General features: G+C 40.6%; 1 protein-coding gene across 1 annotated transcript in view; it reads left to right on the plus strand.

Moving 5' to 3' along the window:
- EPHB3 (EPH receptor B3) overlaps nt 1-19501 on the plus strand; it is a 67703-nt gene extending 48202 nt beyond the window's left edge. Inside the window, exons 5-16 of the mRNA XM_089679541.1 lie at nt 4227-4556; nt 4689-4813; nt 5277-5439; nt 6378-6483; nt 6645-6700; nt 12384-12506; nt 12701-12948; nt 14955-15170; nt 16819-16968; nt 17075-17268; nt 17916-18071; nt 18201-19501. Coding sequence (XP_089535667.1) covers nt 4227-4556; nt 4689-4813; nt 5277-5439; nt 6378-6483; nt 6645-6700; nt 12384-12506; nt 12701-12948; nt 14955-15170; nt 16819-16968; nt 17075-17268; nt 17916-18071; nt 18201-18309 — 1976 coding nt within the window. The 3' untranslated portion in view covers nt 18310-19501. The remainder of the gene's footprint in view (nt 1-4226; nt 4557-4688; nt 4814-5276; nt 5440-6377; nt 6484-6644; nt 6701-12383; nt 12507-12700; nt 12949-14954; nt 15171-16818; nt 16969-17074; nt 17269-17915; nt 18072-18200) is intronic.
- Nucleotides 19502-22713: the final 3212 nt, after the last annotated feature.

Raw genomic sequence — 22713 nt, forward strand, 5'->3', positions numbered from 1 at the left:
GAATAAATAAAAATAAATGTTTTCAAAGCAAACACATAAATAAGGCTTAGAGGATTAACATACTTTGAAACATTATTTTAAAAAATTAATAAGACCGCATCTTGTTTTGAGAAACTTTTCTTGAAAAAGCAAGAGTTGATTGATTTTAGTTATTAAACACTTAAGTATGTCAGTGGTCAGGTAAACCATCTGTTTTGGAATCCACTTTGACAGATGCCACTGTAAGCTCATAATACTCTAACGGAAACCTGTCATGGGAGAAAATGAAGGATGTCATTGGTGACCTTTACTTCTGAGAATGCTAATTGGCCTGACTGTCACACTGATGGTTTGCTGTCGGTACCTTGAGTCTCAGGCCTGGAACAAATTTGATGCAAGATTGGTCCAGGTCTATGAACCGTTCACGCTAGAACCTGCTGCAGGAGACCTGCGTTCTGTGCCAGTTTCCTGCACCGCAATGCCCTTGTGACCTGCAGCAGGTGTCAGTGCAAAGTTAATGACACCCCAAATGCAGGTCGCAAAGGCAGTGCATTTGCCCGCACCGGATTGCATGGAACAAACGTACCATGCAATCTGCAGTGCATTTCCAAAAGTAGTGCATGCACTACTTATTAATGCAATCTCAGCTCGTTAAGAATGCATGGGCTGAAATTGCACTGCACAGAACTGCACACAGGGTTCCTGTGTGATTCACATGCACTTCCTAGTGTGAATGGGCTCTATGATTTAAAAGTCTTGAAGTCAGGCAACTAGCATATTCAGAAGCAGGCTGATGAGGGTAGCTCTCATACTCTTTTCTTAATTGGTTTACTTAAAGAATATTTGAACCAAAAAACAAAAAAATATTGTAGCTTTCCAGTCCTTAGTTCTGAAGGCTGCATTCGTTTTTCTTTTGGTGCATTTTTTTTTACTTTTATTTTCGCCTGGTAATCCTGCCATTAACTCACTTCCTGTCCTTTGGTGATAACCATGCTGAGAAAGAAGCGTTGTTACCCTAGGACAAGGTAGACAAGGAAATGTGCTAAGACTATATAACACCTCCATTTCTTCTCCATAATATGGGCAGGATTTTGTCAGCCACAGAAATAGTAGGGAACACTGCTACCTGATAACGGGCAGTACAGTAGCTTAGTGGATAGCACTTCTACCTTGCAGCTCTGGGGTCATTGGTTTGAATCCCAAAGACTACCTGCTTTGTATATTCTCCTTTTTCTCTCTGAATTGTCCATAGTATGTGTGTATATATGCATATGAAGAGAGGATGTGCGATTATTAGCTCTTTGAGGGCAGGGAATGATAAGAATGTGCAATGTATGTAAAGTGCTGCATAAATTGTCAGCTCTATATAAATACCTATAATAAACAAAGCAACAGTCCAGAGACAGAGAGCACTGGAAATCATCAGCCTACAAGATTTCTGGCTGGATGGACAGCTAATATATTTTTGCACTTGTTGAACAGATATATTAAAACACTTTCAATGGTATATTTAACAGACCAAAAGAGAGCAAATAGGAGAAATGTATTGTTGACATCAAGTTAAATATGACCATGTCTGCCCATAATGCCCCCTCAAACTTCAGATGAAACATGGTTAATTTTCTTCTTACGTGTAATATTTCCTGCATAATAAGAAACCAGTTAGAAAGTGAGAAAAGCTGTAATTAACTATTCCTTTAAAGGAGTCTGTGTGGCATTAATATTGATTTTTACTTGCTCCATTATTTTGAAGGGCAATCATTTTCCCTGACTCAAAGGAAGAAGAAAAGCTGTGATTTTAAACATATTAACATTGACTTCTCCCAACAGCCTGCTTTTGTATCCAGGCACAGTTCCTCTAAACCCCACAATGGGCAGAGGGATTCTACTTAAGCTTTTTATATGCAGCGATTTGGTTATTTGGCCTGAGCTATACTTACATAGAGGTATCCAAACTTGAAATGATAAATTATACAGCATGATTAGAAATCAAACCTAAAAATCACAAGGCGTTCTAGGTCTCACTGCAATTACTAGTTTGACATATCCATTCAAAATATTGTAATTTTTGGCTGTGTTAGCATGTGGCTTAAAAATGCATGTGTGTGATCTCTTTATTGGTTTACATATAACTGTTATTTTAGTATTTTAATAATTTATATATTTTAGGGCTGGTCAAACCTCAGAAACTGGATAGTCAATGTACCTAACAAATGCCAGCAGAGGCTAAATGTTTGGAGCCTCTGCTTTTGTAAACTAAAAAGAACTGGCTCCTAAACTGGACTGATGGACTCGCAAATCTGTGTGATTGTCCAAGCTTCCCTGCTATTACATATCTGGTAACCTGTCTTAACGAATGGCATGCTAAGTGGTATATTTCTGGTTGAGTACCTGACATTCAGCTGGATGTTTTGTGCTGCATATATATAATGTAGATGTTTTGTGTTCACCTCTTCTGGACAAGAATAGTAGAAAAGCTTGAGGGCTTAGGGCATAAGAGTTAAATGTGCAGCAAAATGTTAGGAAAAACATACAGTCATGGCCGAAATTGTTGGCACCCTTGATATTTCTCCAGGAAATCATGTATTTCTCACGAAACGTATTGCATTAACACATGTTTTGCTATACACATGTTTATTCCCTTTGTGTGTATTGGGACAAAACAAAAAAAGGGAGGAAAGAAAGCAAATTCGACATAATGTCACACAAACCTCCAAAAATGGGCTGGACAAAAGTATTGGCACCCTTTCACAACTGCGGATAAATAAGAATGTTACAAGCATGTGATGCTCCTGTAAACTCACCTGGGGCAAGTAACAGGTGTGGGCAATATAGAAATCACACCTGAAAGCAGATAAAAAGGAGAGACGTTCACTTAACCTTTGCATTGTGTGTCTGTCTGTGCCACACTAAGCATGGACAACAGAAAGAGGAGACGAGAACTGTCTGAGGACCTGAGAACCAAAATTGTGGCAAAATATCAACAATCTCAAGGTTACAAGTCCATCTCCAGAGAACTAGATTTGCCTTTGTCCACAGTGCGCAACATTATCAAGAAGTTTGCAACCCATGGCACTGTAGCTAATCTCCCTGGTCGTGGACGGATGAGGAAAATTGATGAAAGATTGCAACGCAGAATAGTCCGGATGGTGGATAAGCAGCCCCAAACATGTTCCAAAGACATTCAAGCTGTCCTGCAGGCTCAGGGAGCATCAGTGTCAGCGCGAACTATCCGTCGACATTTAAATGAAATGAAACGCTATGGCAGGAGACCCAGGAGGACCCCACTGCTGACACAGAGACATAAAAAAGCAAGACTACAGTTTGCCAAAATGTACTTGAGTAAGCCAAAAGCCTTCTGGGAAAACGTCTTGTGGACAGATGAGACCAAGATAGAGCTTTTCGGTAAAGCACATCATTCTACTGTTTACCGAAAACGGAATGAGGCCTACAAAGAACAAAACACAGTACCTACGGTAAAATATGGTGGAGGTTCAATGATGTTTTGGGGTTGTTTTGCTGCCTCTGGCACTGGGTGCCTTGACTGTGTGCAAGGCATCATGAAATCTGAGGATTACCAAAGGATTTTGGGTCGCACTGTAGGGCCCAGTGTCAGAAAGCTGGGTTTGCGTCCAAGATCCTGGGTCTTCCAGCAGGACAATGACCCCAAACATACGTCAAAAAGCACTCAGAAATGGATGGCAAAGAAGCGCTGGAGAGTTCTGAAGTGGCCAGCAATGAGCCCAGATCTAAATCCCATTGAACACCTGTGGAGAGATCTTAAAATTGCTGTTGGGAAAAGGTGTCCTTCCAATAAGAGAGACCTGGAGCTGTTTGCAAAGGAAGAGTGGTCCAAAATTCCGGGTGAGAGGTGTCAGAAGCTTATTGATGGTTATAGGAAGCGACTGATTTCAGTTATGTTTTCCAAAGGGTGTGCAACCAAATATTAAGTTAAGGGTGCCAATACTTTTGTCCAGCCCATTTTTGGGGTTTTGTGTGACATTATGTCATATTTGCTTTTCTGCCTCTGTTTTATATTTGTTCCAATACATACAAAGGGAATAAACATGTGTATAGCAAAACATGTGTTAATGCAATACCTTTTTTGTGTGAAATACTTGATTTTCAGGAAAAATATCAAGGGTGCCAACAATTTCGGCCATGACTGTAATAGCAAGTATATAATTGAAAGCGGCAAACTAGTGCTGTAACCACAGTGATTTTGACACAGCCTTTTTTTCTTCCAGCTGTTCCTTCAGCCCCTCGACATGTGATTTCCAATGTGAACGAGACATCTGTTGTCCTTGAATGGGGAGAACCTGCTGTTTTAGGTGGCCGTGAAGATATTTCATATAATGTCATCTGTAAAAAGTGCTCGGATCGGATGTGCAGCCGCTGTGATGATAATGTGCAGTTTTGGCCTCGTCAGCTTGGGGTCATCCAGAGACTTGTCTCAGTCAGCCATCTTCAGGCACATACCAAGTACAGCTTTGAAATCCAGGCTGTAAATGGGGTATCTAACAGGAGCCCCCAGCCTCCGAGTTACTACACTGTAAATATAACAACCAACCAAGCAGGTGAGTTAGAGCAATAAAATAAGCAAAAGTGAAAATAAGGGTGGGTAGTGTTTAATTGAAAAAGTCCTTTGGCAGGATGACGGATCTACATGGATTCAAGGTTGTTGATTTTTCTCTCTTCTTTTTCTTCAGCCCCTTCAGCCGTTCCTATAGTACAGTCTCTTGGCAGTTCAGCGGGTTCTCTCACTTTGTCCTGGGCTCCACCTGAGAGCCCCAACGGAATCATTTTGGATTATGAGATAAAATATTATGCAAAAGTGAGTATTACAATTTGATGGTAAGCTGTGACATTGATTAAAGGACTTTACTGTCTTAAAGTTCTCACAATTTTCATTTCTATTTATAATGTTCAATTATACAGCACACCAGTTTTATTAATAATACCATTGTTGTTTAAGTGTGGGATTGTGAAATTAAATGTTTTCATTTAATTACATGTCATGCTTTGCAAACTCATCCTTGTTGTATTACCCCTTTTATAGCTGTATTATACTGCTGTTACTATTACAAACATAGATCTATACTCATACAAAAAAAGTTAACAGAAAAAAAAACAAACAAAAAAAAAATACAAAACCTTTATTAAATAAAAAAAAAACTGTCAGGCCCGATAGACCACTCTTTTTCTGTAGTCACCTTTTCTGTGATTCTATGGCAAAAATTCTGTATTATGCCTGTCTTTTCTCTTCTAATTTGTAATCATTTTGTTTGTTTGTACAGGGCCACAGTGGTGCAGGAAACACAGTGACCAGCCAGCGCACAAGTGTTCGTATGGAAGGCTTGTTTCCAGACTCCGTGTATGTGGTTCAGGTTCGAGCTCGTACAGTGGCTGGATATGGGGCATACAGCGAGCCACGGGAGTTTCCGACATTAGCAGAAGATGGTGCGTGATCTTCCAATAAATCATCTGTTTTTAAGCTAACGTTTTTCTGAATCCTAATTAACGTTACTAAAATCGCTGACAGATGGCTGCTTCTGTTTAATACCATTTGTACTGGTACATCACTGCTTGTATCTTTTATAGTTTTTCTTCCTAACCTAACCCACCATGGTCAATTTATGAAAACTGAAAGCTATAGAAGTGGAGGTGTTGTCCCAAGTAGCTTGATTCTGTGTTTGATTTTCCTACTGCAGGCTTAAGCATGGAAAACAAGATTGGTTAATATAGGCAATAAGATTTTTATTTAACTTGGCTTCAGTTTTTATGAATTGCCCTTCTCTATTCCTACATTTTTGGTGCGTGCCTGTCCTGCTGGTTAAATAGAGGTATGGGTGTTAAGCCCATGTAATAATTAAACATGCTTTCACACGTCTTTTGTCTTACACTGCTCTGTTCTTGTATATGCCGTTATCTTTTTTTTTTTTCACCTGCTCATTTGAAACTTGCACTTGCCTTCTGATTATTCTCTTCCATGTTCCTAGTCCTCACACAACAGATCTGTTGATTTAAGCCCTATGTGGTATACAGCGGGGCACAATTATAACCTGGAGCAAAGGAAAGTGTCAGTCTTGCCTTGGCAATCAAGCACAAACTTTTTAACTTTTGTGGGGAAAGTTATTAGAATAGCTGGAATTTATTTTGCATTTGCTTGAGTTTTATATGATTTTCCTTGGCTCCAGTTTTGATATATTGGCTCCATTGACTCACCTACCCCATCCATCTGCTAATTGCTGTCTCCTCTCTTATCAGTCCACACTGTGTCCCCTTTGCCTGCAGGATCCACACCCTTTATCCTTATGATTCCTCATGTCCTTGTTTTTCCTGTGCCCACTGATCCCTCACTCCCTTCCTCCTTTTTTCCTTCCCTATTTCCCGCACAGGGGATCGGAGCAGTCTTCAGGAGCAGGTCCCGATGGTTGTTGGCTCTGTGACCGCTGGGCTGATTTTTATAATTGCAGTTGTCGTTATTGTAATTGTGTGTTTCAGGTGAGTGGCGTGTTGGGGCAGAATAGTTGGTGGGGATGGATGGGATTGTTTGTAAAAGTAAAAGAAGCTCCATGTGGAGGATCTGATATTTGTAATCTGTATTATTGAGATTGGACAAGATGAAACATTTTTTAAATATTTTGTTCCTTTTCTTTCTACAGCAGGAAGCATAGAAATGACCCAGAATCTGAATATACAGAAAAACTGCAACAATACAGTGAGTGTGGTTTGAAAGAATAATGAATTGGTGTCTTCATAGCTATACCCCTTGCTCTGCTTCTTTTTATGTTTCAGGCATGTTTTCCTTTTTTGTGTCTCATTTTTTTCTCTCTGTTGGTAGTATTAGATGTTCTCTTGGATGCCTTTCATAATTCTGTAGTTTTACACGTTCTCCCTGTTTATTCTTCTGTTTGATGCTCTTGTGGTTATAAAATACAGTGACCTTTTTCTGGTAGTTAAAGCTGTCTTGCTCTACTTGTTCTGGGTGGCTGCACATTATGCTTCTTCTCACTCTGCATTTGCTATCAATTTGTAATTAATGTCCCGTGGTGTTCACAATTAAATGGCACTTGTAAACACTATATCTTTATTTGTATTTCTCCGAGCTAAGAAATTAGAGTCTGCCCTTGGATTCTCTCTATGTTTTTAGTTTTTCCATATTTGGACTTTCGTTACACCCAGTTAATTATTGTCTTTATGTCAGTAAAATGGCAAAGGATAAATATGACATATCTACAAACACCAAACTGCCTTGTCTTTTTAGAGGGAACCTGTCAGGGTAGAAATGTAGCAGATAAATTGATGGCTGTTGGTGCAGCCTCCAGGTTGGCATCCTTGTCCTTCTTACATTACTTGATGTGTAGCGGAGTTGGAAAGGGATTTGGGTGAAGTGTACACTGGCTGAATGCTTGACCTCATCTATAGTTGGTAATGCTTGTTCTGGTATTTCCTAGCCAGTTCTGATCTGTGCTGGTTGAATGCTTACTGTGGTCCGGTGCTGGCTGGTTGCGCGCTCTGGTCCGCTGCTGGCTGGTTGCGCGCTCTGGTCCGGTGCTGGCTGGATGCGCGCTCTGGTCCGGTGCTGGCTGGTTGCGCGCTCTGGTCCGGTGCTGGCTGGTTGCGCGCTCTGGTCCGGTGCTGGCTGGATGCGCGCTCTGGTCCGGTGCTGGCTGGATGCGCGCTCTGGTCCGGTGCTGGCTGGATGCGCGCTCTGGTCCGGTGCTGGCTGGATGCGCGCTCTGGTCCGGTGCTGGCTGGATGCGCGCTCTGGTCCGGTGCTGGCTGGATGCGCGCTCTGGTCCGGTGCTGGCTGGATGCGCGCTCTGGTCCGGTGCTGGCTGGATGCGCGCTCTGGTCCGGTGCTGGCTGGATGCGCGCTCTGGTCCGGTGCTGGCTGGATGCGCGCTCTGGTCCGGTGCTGGCTGGATGCGCGCTCTGGTCCGGTGCTGGCTGGTTGCGCGCTCTGGTCCGGTGCTGGCTGGATGCGCGCTCTGGTCCGGTGCTGGCTGGATGCGCGCTCTGGTCCGGTGCTGGCTGGATGCGCGCTCTGGTCCGGTGCTGGCTGGTTGCGCGCTCTGGTCCGGTGCTGGCTGGATGCGCGCTCTGGTCCGGTGCTGGCTGGATGCGCGCTCTGGTCCGGTGCTGGCTGGATGCGCGCTCTGGTCCGGTGCTGGCTGGATGCGCGCTCTGGTCCGGTGCTGGCTGGATGCGCGCTCTGGTCCGGTGCTGGCTGGATGCGCGCTCTGGTCCGGTGCTGGCTGGATACGCGCTCTGGTCCGGTGCTGGCTGGATGCGCGCTCTGGTCCGGTGCTGGCTGGTTGCGCGCTCTGGTCCGGTGCTGGCTGGATGCGCGCTCTGGTCCGGTGCTGGCTGGATGCGCGCTCTGGTCCGGTGCTGGCTGGATGCGCGCTCTGGTCCGGTGCTGGCTGGATGCGCGCTCTGGCCTGTGACACACTAATTAGTAAGACAAGGATAAGGATGGTACAAAGCTTGCAACCATTAAAAGCAAGATTTTAACTTCTTGCCAATACCTTTTATGTTGGTTAACCTAAATATATTTTGTAATGCAAGCTTTCGAGAATACTTTGTTAGGTCTGGTGTCCTATATCCCTGGTATGACTGACCATGCATAAGGAAGAGACCTAAAATCTCCTATATTTTCACTTCCTGTTACTGTCTAGGACTTGATGGACCTCTGCAAAGAGACCGCTGCTTCCACATGAAGACCAAATGGTCCTTCTCAGCAGCATGCTGGCAGGCAGCAGGCTTTTATACATAGGATTTAGCTACTTGGTAAAGAAAAAAATTAGAAGCTAGGTTTACACTTGGGGGTGTTAAAACCATGTAATCGAGCCACATTGTTACTGCCCTCTCCAACAGCTCTTAAGCTGCAAAGACAGCATGCGGCAGTCATAATGCTTTGCATCACAGTGTGGCAAAAATTATCCAGCCCTCCCCCGGATTCCATTCAACAGCAGTTTAATTTTAGGGGTCTAAACAGACAGTGGGGAGTGCCTTCCCACTACCTGTCATATGGATCACTTTTCAGCGGGAACTGCTAGTGTAAATGAACCTAAGCCTTTGCACATCCTAATGTTTTAATGCAACAGGAATGTATCCAGCTGAAAGTTCAATTCAACTTTAAGTTGAAAAGAAGGTTCACACAAGATTCCTGAAATGTTAAGTCTGGGAACGTAGCTTTTATTTTGTGTATATAATTTGTTGGTGGTCCTTCAAATGGTTGTTGGGTTTGTGTTTATTAGTTACAAATGTCAGCCCTGTCCTCATTACACTGATTAGTGGTTTTGAATGACAATAGATTTCTGCAGCACACTTTGGTCTAGATTTACCCCCATTGCTCCATCAGTAATTTGCCTATTTGAAATGGCATGGTTTATTACAAAGTGCGGCCCATAAATACCATTACTCCCCCTTCCTATTAGAGTGCTGGATGGCTCCCCTGGCTGTTAGTGACACACCTTTTGTGTTGTGTGCGGCCTGCTGTTTGAGGGGGTGTAAATTATGCCAACTGGCTTGTCTTGATTAATGGGTACAAATCATGTGCCTCATCTCCTGGTCATAAAAGAGGTTTTATTGAAGTGATTGTTGAGGGTGTATGCATAGTTCTCCAAATGCTCCGTCTAGCCTATTTTTAGTAACCGTCTGCCAAACATTTGCCATTTTTGTGGCTTTTGACAGTTAATGTTTCCCCATTTATCAGCCTCATAGATTATTACATTATTGATTTTATGCAAAACTGTACATTGATTCTAGGATATTTCTATCACTTTTAAATAGTGGACTTAAGAGCCTATGCATATTACATTAGTGTACGCACTGTTGTTGTTTCCATGGGTCCGACAGTATATGCATTATGTCTTCAGGGGTGTGGAAATGCTTTAAAAAACTACTTCTCCAAGGGACTAAATCGGTGTCCCAATCTACTTGTCCAGATAAAAAATTTTTTTTAACCAAAACTATATTTAAATCGGAGGTGATATTAGGAATGTTTTAAAAACAAAAGGGGTTTTATGTCGACTTAAACGTTAATATTTTTAACATTGCGCTGTTTATCTCCTCCTCCCCTCCCTGCCTGTCTCCAGCACTGTACCCAGGGAGCAGAGAGACCTTGCAGTGGAATGAGCACTGATTGAGTGATTGCCAGGAAAGGGGAGTGTCAGGCTTATCCTTTATCCCTTTCACTGCCAGAGTCGTTTTTGCGTTTTTTTCACAAGATTAAAAAAATAATAATTTTAGGTCTGAAGATTACACAAAACACCCCAAACATGATATGTTTTCTGAAATCCAAGTGGTAGTTCCAATTTTTTATGTCGCATGATATTACCGCAAAATTTCAGTAAAAAATACAAGTTAATTTTAGAGCACAAATAAAGCAATAAATGACCGTATTTTTTTGTAAAATATAAAAGATGAGGTTGCAGCGAGTAAATAGATATCCAACTTGTCAAACCTTAAATTTGTGTGCACCCGTGAAATGGTGACAAACTTCAGTACCCTATATTTTCTATAGGTGATATTCTTAAAGCCTCTTCTAGGTCTTCAGTATAGTGTTACGGATGAGGTCTGGAGCTATAATTATTGCTCTCATTCTGGCGTACACAGCGATTATGTAACGTGTTTTGTTTCGCAGTCGACGGTTTCATGCGTAGCTGCCCCAGAGTGTGCTTTTACGTTTGTACGTGCGTATATGTGTGTGTTTGGGGGGGGGCTCAATTTTTTTGGGGGGGTGTTATGTGCTTAAGTAACTTTTTTTTTTTTTTTTTTTTTTTTTTTTCCATCACATTGATTTTTTTTTTTTGGTGACAGGTTCTTTTTTATATTTATCTAAAAGACCCTGGATGTCTCCCCTCTGCACCTCTGAATGTAATACAGTGCACATCACAATTGCCAGAAATCTCTCAACGGGGACCCGGAAGTGACATAACGTCACTTGCGGGTCAGGACAAAAAGAGGGGAGTGGACGTGTCCGCTCTCCTCCCTCTCTAGCCACCGGCGGTGAGCCAGTCCGGGGCCTGCAGATGAGCAGGCAGAGCCCGGGAGACAGTGGGCGGAGAGGCTGGCACTGTGTGGAAGCATTTGGGCGACAGCGCTGCCATCCTTGTGTCTTAACATACCTATAGACTGTAGATGCCCATTGATTTATGTCTGTGATTATAAGAGTTAGCTAAGATACTTAGAGTCTGTCATACCTCACTTTTTTAAATGAAAACCTTGCAGCAGTACAGGATAAAGAGTACTTGCACGTTTTCCCACTTTCTAAGAAAAAATTTTTTCCTATGTTGTGACCCATGTACCTTTTTATTGGCATCTGACTGCTTCCTGAAAGAGTCAATTCCTGGTGGTGCTGGTCCCTTCTCCTGTCCTAATTTTCACTTAAGCTTGCAAATCAAAAGAAATTCCAGAAATTGTCAAAGAAAAAGAGTAACTGCAAAAGGCCCAATTTAGATGGCTTACTGTATGGGAATTTAGCATTATTGCTTTACTAATTTAATACTTATTAGCTATAGTAACATTATTCCAGTAAGTAGCCATATTGGGTATACCCTGCTTGCATATTTAGGTCCAAATTGATAGGCAAAGTTTATCTTCATTGCCACCTTTTCACCAAATATTTTCCAGTTGTTTGTAACTTTTCCAATTCAGCTTTGTGTTTGTATTTGCTGCCCTTGTATTCACAGCTTTGTAAATTTCTGCAAAAATGTTCCTTGATTCAGGCAGTTTAAGTCTCCCTGGATTTGATTTTTCTTTAAAGCACTGCGCAAACAGTTGGCACAATATAAATCATGTATGATATAATGAGATCATGAAGGAGACTGTGAATATCAGTAACCTCCAAAAATACCCCGAAGATCTCTGGAAACTAGAAAAGAGAAACCACACCCTTTGGACCTTCTGTTGTCCGTACACTTCTCAAATGTCAGGCAATTCTGTGGGGTTGAACAAGAGAAATCTTAATGTATAGGGTTAGCCTTAGTAGTGCATAGAGCATCATAGTATAGTAATCATGGGTTTAAAGCGATCACAAACATAAGAGATTAGCTCTGATTGGCTAATATGGGTAAATGCTAGTAATTTTGGTTAACCTTGAAACAAAACCTCTTTCTGTGCAGCTTTATAACAGCAGGGTATCCTTATGGTTCCAAGTGATGAACACTTCCGAATTGTAAATGGGTTTATCATTTGTTTTTTTATTGTATAACACTTTAATAGGTAGGTAAAATTTTCACTATTTGAATAATAATGATCAGGCCATCTCACACTTTAGTGTTCATCTTACAGTTAATAGCCACTTTGAAATGATGTCCCGGTATGGCTGTTAAGAATTTGTAGGTTTCATTGGCACAGTTCAGTAAAGTACGTGATGCTTCTTGTTCTCACAGTGGTTCCTGGCATGAAGCTGTACATTGATCCATTCACTTATGAAGATCCTAATGAAGCCGTGCGCGATTTTGCTAAAGAAATTGACATTTCGTGTGTGAAGATTGAAGAAGTGATTGGTGCAGGTTTGTCTCATAAACACTTTGACTGTCTTTCCATTAAAGTCAGATGCTTCTCGTCTTTCACTTAATGATACAGTAGGGGATTGAGAAGTGCATAGTGCAGACATAAGGTTATCGTGAATATATTAAATGGAACGTGATCTGTTAACCAAGCAGAAAAGAATGGGCAGATTGATTTCTTATCTCCTTTCCTCTAGGTGAGTTTGGGGAGGTTTGCCGTGGACGACTTAAACAAGCAGGACGCAGGGAGCAGCTGGTGGCAATCAAGACTCTGAAAGCAGGCTATACCGAACAGCAAAGACGTGACTTTCTGGGGGAAGCGAGCATTATGGGGCAGTTTGATCATCCAAACATCATACGGCTAGAGGGAGTTGTGACCAGGAGCCGTCCGGTGATGATCTTAACAGAGTTTATGGAGAACGGAGCCCTTGACTCCTTCCTAAGGGTGAGTTCATGAAAAAGGTAGTTTGTCTAAAGTACAGATAGGTAGGTAGGAGTAAATGAGTGGTGCGGGGTTTAATATAGATTGTTGTGTAGTTTGTGGAGGTGGCAGCTTTATGATGTTTAAAGGATACAAGTTTTTTAAGGAGTAAGTTTGGACAATGTTTGTTCTTGCCATTAGCACCATCTTCTTTTAAAAGAGACAGAATATGTATTATTTTAACAAAGCACACAGTGACATGTCTGTCTGCCCAGTCATTCTGGAATCTTCTAGTGAAACAGTGATCTGCATTTAACTCCTATACATTAAACTCCGCTCATGTTTTTTATTAGGTGAGTGGAGGTTTAACCTGTAGACTTGAAATTCTCACAATAGTAAATAGTTATTTTTCTGATGACTAAGCTGCATATAAAACATCTGATTTGTGAACTGAAAACATACTATCACAGCTTTGGTTAATGAAGTACATGCTGTTGTGTGTTTTGGCGCCCATCCTAAAAAATCAATAATATAAACTGTATTCAGCAAATGTTTTTCTTTGAAGGCCAGTCCATTTGAAAGGGATGGTTCAGTTTTTGGTAGGTGCTGGAAAACTAAATAACCTACTAATTTACTGTGGTGGTGAGATGTTTGCTTTGAGTTACCAGGTAGAGTGAGAGTGAGTGAGAGCACTTGTAGGGTCATCCTGCTACTTTTTCTTTTTTTTTTTTTTTTTTTTTTTTTAATGCATTTATCTTTTTATTATGGAGAATTCCTCAGGAAGAGTGGGGACATCCTATTTTTTATTCAGATAGAGTGAGGAATGTGACTAGGAGTCCCCTGGGTAAATTAGAGCCCATATGCTGCCTCTTCTTACTAGACTCTACATAAACCTCTCCTTTTAAAATACATCTAAACTTACTAAACAATACAGGGGATGCCATTGCTCACTAATTTCTGTAAATTCTATTTATTGGCTGCTTTCCTGGCTTCAGTTCTTTAAAGTGGTAGTAAACCGCAGAAAAAAAAAAGGTAATATAATAATATGCTAGTATGCATCGCATACTAGCACATTATGTAAAGCTTCCCTTAAAACAAAGCCCTCCAGCGAGGCACTGTTACCGTTGCAGAGGCTTCCATCTTCACCTAGTCTTTCCGGGGTTCACGAGCTCCAGTCGTCTGACAGGCTGGGCCGCTATGACGTCACTCCCATACATGCACGCGGGAGTCCCGGGCCATGACACAGTGCTCTGAAGGTATGCACTGATATGCTCTTCCTTCAGAACGCATGCACCGGCTTTAGGAGATGTTCATTTTACCTACAGGTAAGCTTTATTATAAGTTTTCTTATAGGTATAAGTTAAAAAAAAACGAGTTTACTACCACTTTAAGTGGTGCTAAAGGCTGAAGGTTGTTTACCTTGCATAAAATGCATGTGCTGCTGCCCCACCTAATTCTTACCTGAGTTTGATCTTGATCCAATAATGTGCATGGAAATCTTGGCTCTCCCGGGTCCCTAAGCCACACTCTGTGTGTCTTTTAGACACACACAGTGGGGCTTGGGTGCGAGCATGCAAGAGTACCCCCAGAGCAAGCGGCTTGCTCTGTGGGCACTCAGCAGGGTAGAGTGCCCTGACTGGGGTTACTGACTAGGGACCCAAGAAGTGGAGGATCAGGGCTGCTCTGTGCAAAACCTTTCCACAGAGTAAGATAGTTATAGTTCTTGTGAATGCAGCAAAATATGTTTTTGTTGGAAATTTGCATGATTCTCCTCCATTTCAGACCTTTTTCAGAATTTTTACTTTTGTGAACCTTACTTAGGTTTGTTACACATGTTTCTCGTGTGTCTGCCTTTGTGAATCTGTAACCTCTTTTGTCTTTGTATATTGGTGCTTTGTTTCTTTTTTTATGAACGCTAAAAAACTTTTGAAATAAAAAATCTTACTAAGGTTTATGTGGTTTATCAATCTTCAATGTAAGTTGGTTTACTCAGGAGTGTTTAAGCCTTGTAAATCTTTCTCTTTCATCAGATGAATGACGGGCAGTTTACAGTTATCCAGCTAGTGGGCATACTGCGTGGCATTGCATCAGGAATGAAGTATCTATCTGAGATGAACTATGTTCACCGTGATCTTGCTGCCCGTAATATCCTGGTGAACAGCAATCTCGTCTGTAAAGTGTCTGACTTTGGTCTGTCCAGGTTCTTGGAGAACAGCCGATCTGACCCCACATATACCAGCTCTCTGGTAAGACACTATTGTTTATGAGAATGTATCTTGTTTTTGTATATTTTTTCTTCATATCAATTTTTTTTTTTTTTGTTTTTTGAAGTCTGGTAAAAATGAATCCCTGCATTTGAATATTTCTCTTTTAAATTTCCAGTTATTTGGAACTTTAGCCACATTTTACATGTTTACCAGGCTATTCCGAACTGTATTTTTGCTATTGGTTTCAGACCACAATAGCTATTGCTCAAATTTACATAAACACCTGAATAATTTGGAAGACTTCACTTTTCTCTCTGTTCATTTAGGGTCAGTGGAGTATCTGTTGTGAATCCTGTGTTGTGTTATAATAAATGTTTGCTTTTTTAATAGAAATGTTTTAAAAATTTAAAAATACTTTTAAATTTATGCAGAATTGTTAGTGTCCTTTACAAATGGTAAACAGATTGTGGAAATGTTTTAGAAGACAGCCCTGAAGAATTTAAATGTAGCTTACTTGAACGAGTAGACCTAGTGATATACTGTGGGTGATCCATAGTTTTATTTTCTGTGAAAGCTGTTGATTTCACATAAAATTGGCCTCACTTCATACTTCACTTGCAGGTAATCAAAAACAACATCTGAAGTTTTTTCCAATCCATAAGTGTGAAACCTTTTGGAATCAGGAGCCCAAATTGGGCTCTAAAGTACATTTTGTGGATCTCCAGTTTGTTCAATAATATCTTTTCCATCGAAACTTACAGTGCCAAATGTTTGCTAACATTTAGCTGCTTGGAGCCTACTTTTGTGACACTTGGGGGCACGGTATTAAAAAAAGAAATGCATACAATTCTGCTTCATAATTGACTGTATCCAAATAATGGCATTCAAATGTTTTGCAGTTTGCATGATTCTTCAGCATGTGAACAAAGTATTTTTGTGTCCTCAATTTTAGGCAGGCCATACATTTTATACTTTTTTTTTTTTTTTTTTCTTTTTCTTTTTTTCATTCAACCATTGTGTTGAACGAAAAAAATGCGCAGATTCCCCCATCCACCTTAAGTATGTGGATGGGGGAATCTGCACATTTTTTCCGTTCAACACGAAATCGCTCCCACTGTGCTATTGTGTTCTGACAGCGGGGAGCCTTCCCCACGGTCACAACCCAATGATCAGTTTTCGACGCTCATTGTTCAGAAAAAAAAAGGGGGGCTTGTACAGATGCCAATCAATAGATCAACTTCTGTACAACCAGGGTGCCTATACTTGGATCGAAAAGTGACCTGTCCCTGTTGAACCTGCTGAATTTAAATCACTAAATAAGTCCACGGGGTCTACATTCCTCAGGTACCATCATTGCTATTGTTGGGGACATAGTCACTGTGTGTCAAGGATTGTCACATTCCAGCTATTGTGCTTGAGGCACGGGAGTAATTGCGCACTTTGTTGAAGCAGTGAAGACACTAAGGTGCTCTGTAGAGATAAGCAAGACAGCACATTAATACTCCAGATAAGAAAAGCACGTTACATCGACCTGAAGAAGGCACATTCATATTCCTGATTTGAAATAATTGCATTTTAATATAGTTCTAGTTTGGAAGAATAACTTGAGTTCTGGTTGCATATGTGGTATTTGGGGGCATTAAAGGCATTGCAAGTTAGTTTTTAAAGCTTTTTACTTTCTAAACAGGGAGGAAAGATTCCAATTCGCTGGACTGCTCCAGAAGCAATCTCATATAGAAAGTTCACATCTGCTAGTGATGTTTGGAGTTATGGTATTGTTATGTGGGAAGTGATGTCGTATGGTGAAAGACCTTACTGGGACATGTCAAATCAAGATGTAAGTGCTTTTTTTGTCTTTGTTAAAATCTTTGGATAAAATAGCAAAAACATGTTAAGGTACACATTGATGGATGATTTCATTTCAACACATTCTCTGTTTGCAGGTAATTAATGCAGTGGAACAAGACTATCGCTTGCCGCCTCCTATGGATTGCCCATCTGCTCTGCACCAGCTCATGCTCGACTGTTGGCTCCGTGATCGCAACCTGAGGCCTAAGTTCTCACAGATTGTTAGCTCCTTGGACAAGTTAATACGCAATGCGGCTAGTCTAAAAGTGACCAGCACAGCTCAAGCAGGGTTAGTATTTGATGGAGGTAGCTAGTAATTTTTTGTGTAATTAGTGTATGAATTTAAATAGGTTAATGTCCCTATGTGCTTTCCTTTGATTTGTATGCATCTTTCTCTGTCCATTGATGTGGATGCTTATATTTCATCTTTGCTCATTATATTTAACATAGTAAGGCCCCTTTCAGATGGGGCGGATCCATCATCAGATCTGTTTGCCCAGTGGGGAATCTCTCTGCTGATCCCCGCTGAGCACATGGAAGACAGGTCTGTGTCTGCCTCCGCTGCTGCAGTGCGGACACAGACACAGTCCATTGCTTTCTATGTGGCGGTTGGATGGAAACGGACTGCCTATCCGTTTTCCATCCGACTGTCATCCAATCTGATCTGCCAGACGGATGGGGAACCCCCATCCGTCTATTTTTAGCGTACAGGATCGGATTGGATGCCGGTGGGTGTCAGCGGATACATGTTCGCTGACACCCGCCGGTCCATAGAGCGCTTTGGCTGGTCCAATCGGGTTCCTCTTGAAAAACTGACAGGTGGACCCGATCAGACGGTCAGTGTGAAAGGGGCCTTACTACACAGTTTAACACCTTTTTTTTATTAGTTTTTTTTTTTCATTTTTTGTTTCATATTGTTCTTTTTAATTCTTCCAGTGTGTCCCAGCAGCTTTTAGACCGTACTGTACCAGACTATACAACGTTTCCTACTGTGGGTGATTGGTTGGAGGCGATCAAGATGGGCCAGTATCAAGAGAACTTTCTGAGTGCTGGATTCACCTCTTTTCACCTAGTGGCTCAAATGACGGCTGAGTAAGTAGATGGGAATGTTTATCTCAGAAATTTTGGAATGACATGAAAGCGAAAATGTGTGTTTTTATGTTCCTATGTTTTTTTTAATGGATTACATGTACATTAAATGTAATTTTATTTTTATTTCAGGGACTTGCTCCGAATCGGGGTGACACTTGCTGGCCATCAAAAGAAGCTTCTCCATAGTGTCCAAGACATGAGGCTGCAAATGAGCCAAACTCTTCCAGTCCAGGTGTAAAGTTACAACACCGTGGGACCAAATTCTTCATATTGAAGAAACCATATGGACTAGATAGAGCTTTACGGGAGCTCAAGGGTGCACAAGAGTAATCCTGGATCATGGTGGGGTTTTGAGTGGAGTCACAGTTCCTTTGCACAAAAGAACTCTCAACCCTCTGCTTGCTGGATACTTGCACTTCATTTTGATCTACTGCTATGAGCAGGAAAGATTTACGATACGCCTCTGCTACTCCACCATAGGCGCTCCAGTCTGAATGGATTTCTGTGTGAATGATAATGTGTGTGTAAAAATTAGTAGTGTAAATGAAAAGATTATGGAGTGTATGTGACTATAAGCAAAGTAAAGTTAAGTAGAGGGGTCCATTGAGAGTACAAGAAAGGCAATATATTTTAAGTGTCTTCCACCTAGTACAAAAACCTTTAGGCCAATAATAAAGGTGCAGGGTTGCAGAGCTAGCTATTTGTTTTATTCTCTTTGTATCACCAGAATACATTCATAATTCCCAATTGTCCCTTTCTTTTTAGTTTTTATTTGCATGCAGAGTATTCAGTGCCGCTCTCCTCTTACAGAAGCCCAGCTGTAGAAGGCCCTTTCTATGTGGGTCTATGGGAGTTGGACATAGGACCATTGTTATTGATCTATTCTAATTGGAAGTAGGCACTTCCAAGCGACAAGGTGTTCTTAAAGGGCCAGAAGCATTTCTTATAGATATTGAGGTGGAAACATACAGCTTACATACATAGGCCTATTGTTATTGATCTATTCCAATTGGAAGTAGGCACTCCCCAGCAACAAGGTGTTCTTAAAGGGCCAGAAGCATTTCTTATAGATACTGAGGTGGAGACATATCCTTTTTTTTTTTTTTTTTTTTTTTTTTATTCTGTTTCACAATCCTGCTACCCATTTTCTTTTTGTTTTCTCATCTCAGGTGGTATCTCCCCTTAATCAAAATCCACTGAGTCCTCCCCATCCTATATTTAACTACTGCTTCTGTTTATCTATTTTCCTGCTTCTGTTTTCCCTTGTTACCTCTCCCCCCTGCAACCATTTTATGCTCTTTATTTTGTGAGTTTACTCACACTTTCAGTGATAAGGGGGTGCGTTTAGAGTGGAGATTTCATCATAACTTTACATTTTATAATTTTTTTTTTAAGAAATACCTTTTTTCAATTAAATTATTTAAGGAAAACTTTGGTTTGTTGTTTTTTTTTTGTCTTTTTATATTGTGTCATCCCATAAAGGATTTTAGCTTTTTTTTATTGCGTATGGCCTACATGTTTTTAAAGAATAACTGCTGCAAATGAGGAGGGCAAGGATGGAGTACACTTGATGTGATCCTTCTAATATTAAAAGTTTTAGTGTATGTTAGGAATACCATGGTAAAGGCCTACTTTTGTCCACTGTTTGCATATTGCCAGGCAGCCCTTGAAGGTAAAGTTGTGAAAGAGCTGGATTGTGATTGGGTCAGCTGGTTATCAGAGCATCACTATAACTCTACCACAACCTAACTGTGTGAGCTTCCATAGTAATATGCATGTGGTGGGGCTGAACTTTGCTCTTTTAGAAAATGCAAAAAAAAGATAATGCTCATATCACTTGCAGCATGGTGAGAAAAATAAGATTGCTGGTGACCCACTGGGTTGAATTTCTCCCTGGATGGCCAGCAGTTAAGGAGAGAATTTGCCCCTGAATGGCCAGCAGTTAAGTAGAGAACAGCTTCACATATCCATATATGGCTTCCTGCTGCTTGGTGAACAAGCCTGTACAGTGATCTATCAAATGTGTATGACTAAGACTGGGAGACTTGACAAACACTTCACACTGTCATGTTTGTACAAAGGGCAGTGAGAAAATGAATAGAATGGTGAATCCATATATTATGCAAGAGATCTGGAGGCTTTATTTTCAGCAGCAGTTTCTGAGTTGGGAATAAATGATTCACTGTATTAATCTAACCCTGCCATCCTAGCCTGTTTACAAAGTTCCATTTATTAGGTTAAGAACTTAAGATTGCTTTGTTAAAGAACAACCACTACTGACAACAAGAAGAATTGGTGAACTCCAGGTGTCATCAAAGAACGATCGAAACTGCTCTAAAGCCTAAAAATGCCAGCAGTTAAGCCAGCCATAGATGGATCGACTCTCGGCCGGTTCAGCAGGGATCGGCTGAGATTCGATCCATCTATGGGCAGTCTGATTGTACCCAGATTTGTAGCATGAAATTACTGCCTTTCGGCTATAGCCACAAGAAGTAATTGTGTTCTGCCAGCCAGGAAGGCTCCCTGCGTCCAACCGTGGTAGAAGGAAAGAAAATCGATTAATCTATGATTTGCCTTAATCCTAATCAGAGTACAGAGGAAAGATGGTCATAGACAGCTAGAACATTGACTGATTTTAGCAAGAAATCTGAGCCCTGGGTGGCTGCTACTTGACAAATCAACTAAGCTGGATGGAAAATTATCGGCCGAACAGCAACTGGATCTTATCAGACTAGCCATATGTGCTGCAGCTACCTGGATATAATAACCGGTAGTGAATATTCTTCCGTCCACACTTTAGCATGGATGGGGAAATCAATTTTATTTTCTTCTTGTTTAGCCTATGGGCTAAACAAGAGAATTTTAGTCCTGTATGACTAACATAATCGATTAGTGTAAGATTCCTATTGATAAGGAGGGACTGAGTTTTATTTTCACAACGTTTATGCATTGGGAAGAACTTCGAAACACTAAAAAAAAAAAATTATATTGATCCTCCAAAGAGGATTTAAAATCATTTGAGACTTAATTTTAGCTGTAGTAAACCATATAATTGATAATAAAATATATCAATGCCTGTTTTATAGCTGAACTCCAGGCAGATGTAGAAGACCTATTCAGTATATTACTGATGGAAAAACAGAAAATCAATATAAGATATAAGACAATTTATGGGTGCCAAGAGAACTCATAAGGGCTGTCAGGTGGGAATTGGTTCCTTAGGTAGAACTTGCACACATCTGTATTTTAGTGGTAAAAAGGTTCTACTGAACTCTTGAGTTTTCATAGGTATTTTTATTACCAACCTAGTCACACAATGGGAGATAAAATTCCCCCGGCATATCGCTTGGCATTCACATGACTCAACTTACGGATATCCATCTGAAATCTTCAGGCACTGTACTATATACATTAGCCATGTAAATTCTATTGATGGTCATTCTGACTTGTTCATACATTTTCTTTACTGAAGTTTTCTGTCTTCCCTAGAGTTATTTTTCAGATTTACTGCAGCAATATTGAGTCTAAACTATTTCTGGCTAAGTTTTTTTTTTTTCAGATTTAATGTGTGCTTAAAGGATGTGCACTTTGTCTATAATGCCAATGGCCTGAAATAGTTAATTTACAATTATTAAATATGATGGTTTACATTTTAAGCTGAAGAATCCAGTTTAAAAAGCCTCGGCCTGTATGTGTCTTGTAGCATGTAAAAATGCATATTATACCTAAATATATCTGCTAAAGCTTTTGCTCACAGTTGCCCCTGGTGCTGCCCCCAGGGGGAGGCGATATCTGTGTTGGGATGGGCATTAGTCACAGACTAAGGAGAGGATTAAAGTAACAGCTTATGAAGCCCAAATACATAAATGAACTGCAGGATGCATGCAGGCTGGACGGTTTTTAACTAAATAGAATTATAGTTTAAGACTGTGATGAATTTCCTCTTCAACCCTTCTAAATGTTATATAGCAAATACATTCTGAGGGTGCTTTGAAGCATTGCATTACCTGTCTATGCTGGATAGGTATCAGTAAGGTAAAGCTAAAATAAGAACATGGGAGAATGAAAAGGAAGAACATTATGACTATTAACCACTTGCCTTCCAGAGGATTTAGCCCCCTTCCTGACCAGGCCATTTTTTGCGTTACGGTACTGCATTACTTTAGCTGACAATGGCACAGTCATGCAACGCTGCAACCAAATTAAATTTACGTCCCTTTTTTCCATACTAATAGAGCTTTATTTCAGTGTTATTTTATTGCCTCTGCTGTTTTTATTTTTTGCGCTATAAACAAAAAAGACCAAAAATGTTGAAAAGATATATATTTTTTACACTTTGCTATTAAACATGTCCAGTAAAAAAATTAAAAAAATCAAATTTTCATCATAAATTTAGGCCGAAATGTATTCTGCTAAATGTCTTTGCTAAAAAAAAAATCTCAATACATTTTAATTGGTTTACGTGAAAGTTATAGCGTCTACAAATGGCATTGTGTATATATACTGGGATTTTTTATTTTATTTTTTTTTCTAGTAATGGCGGCGGGCATTCTGACACTGGGGAGGAACTGACTTGGTGTGACTGACATCTCCAGTGACACCAATACAGTCATCAGTGCTAATAAAAAGCACTGACATTGTA

Source organism: Staurois parvus, unplaced genomic scaffold (assembly GCF_062004578.1).
Source record: "Staurois parvus isolate SC_StPar_1 unplaced genomic scaffold, SC_StPar_1.0 ptg000226l, whole genome shotgun sequence".
Lineage (NCBI taxonomy): Eukaryota > Metazoa > Chordata > Amphibia > Anura > Ranidae > Staurois > Staurois parvus.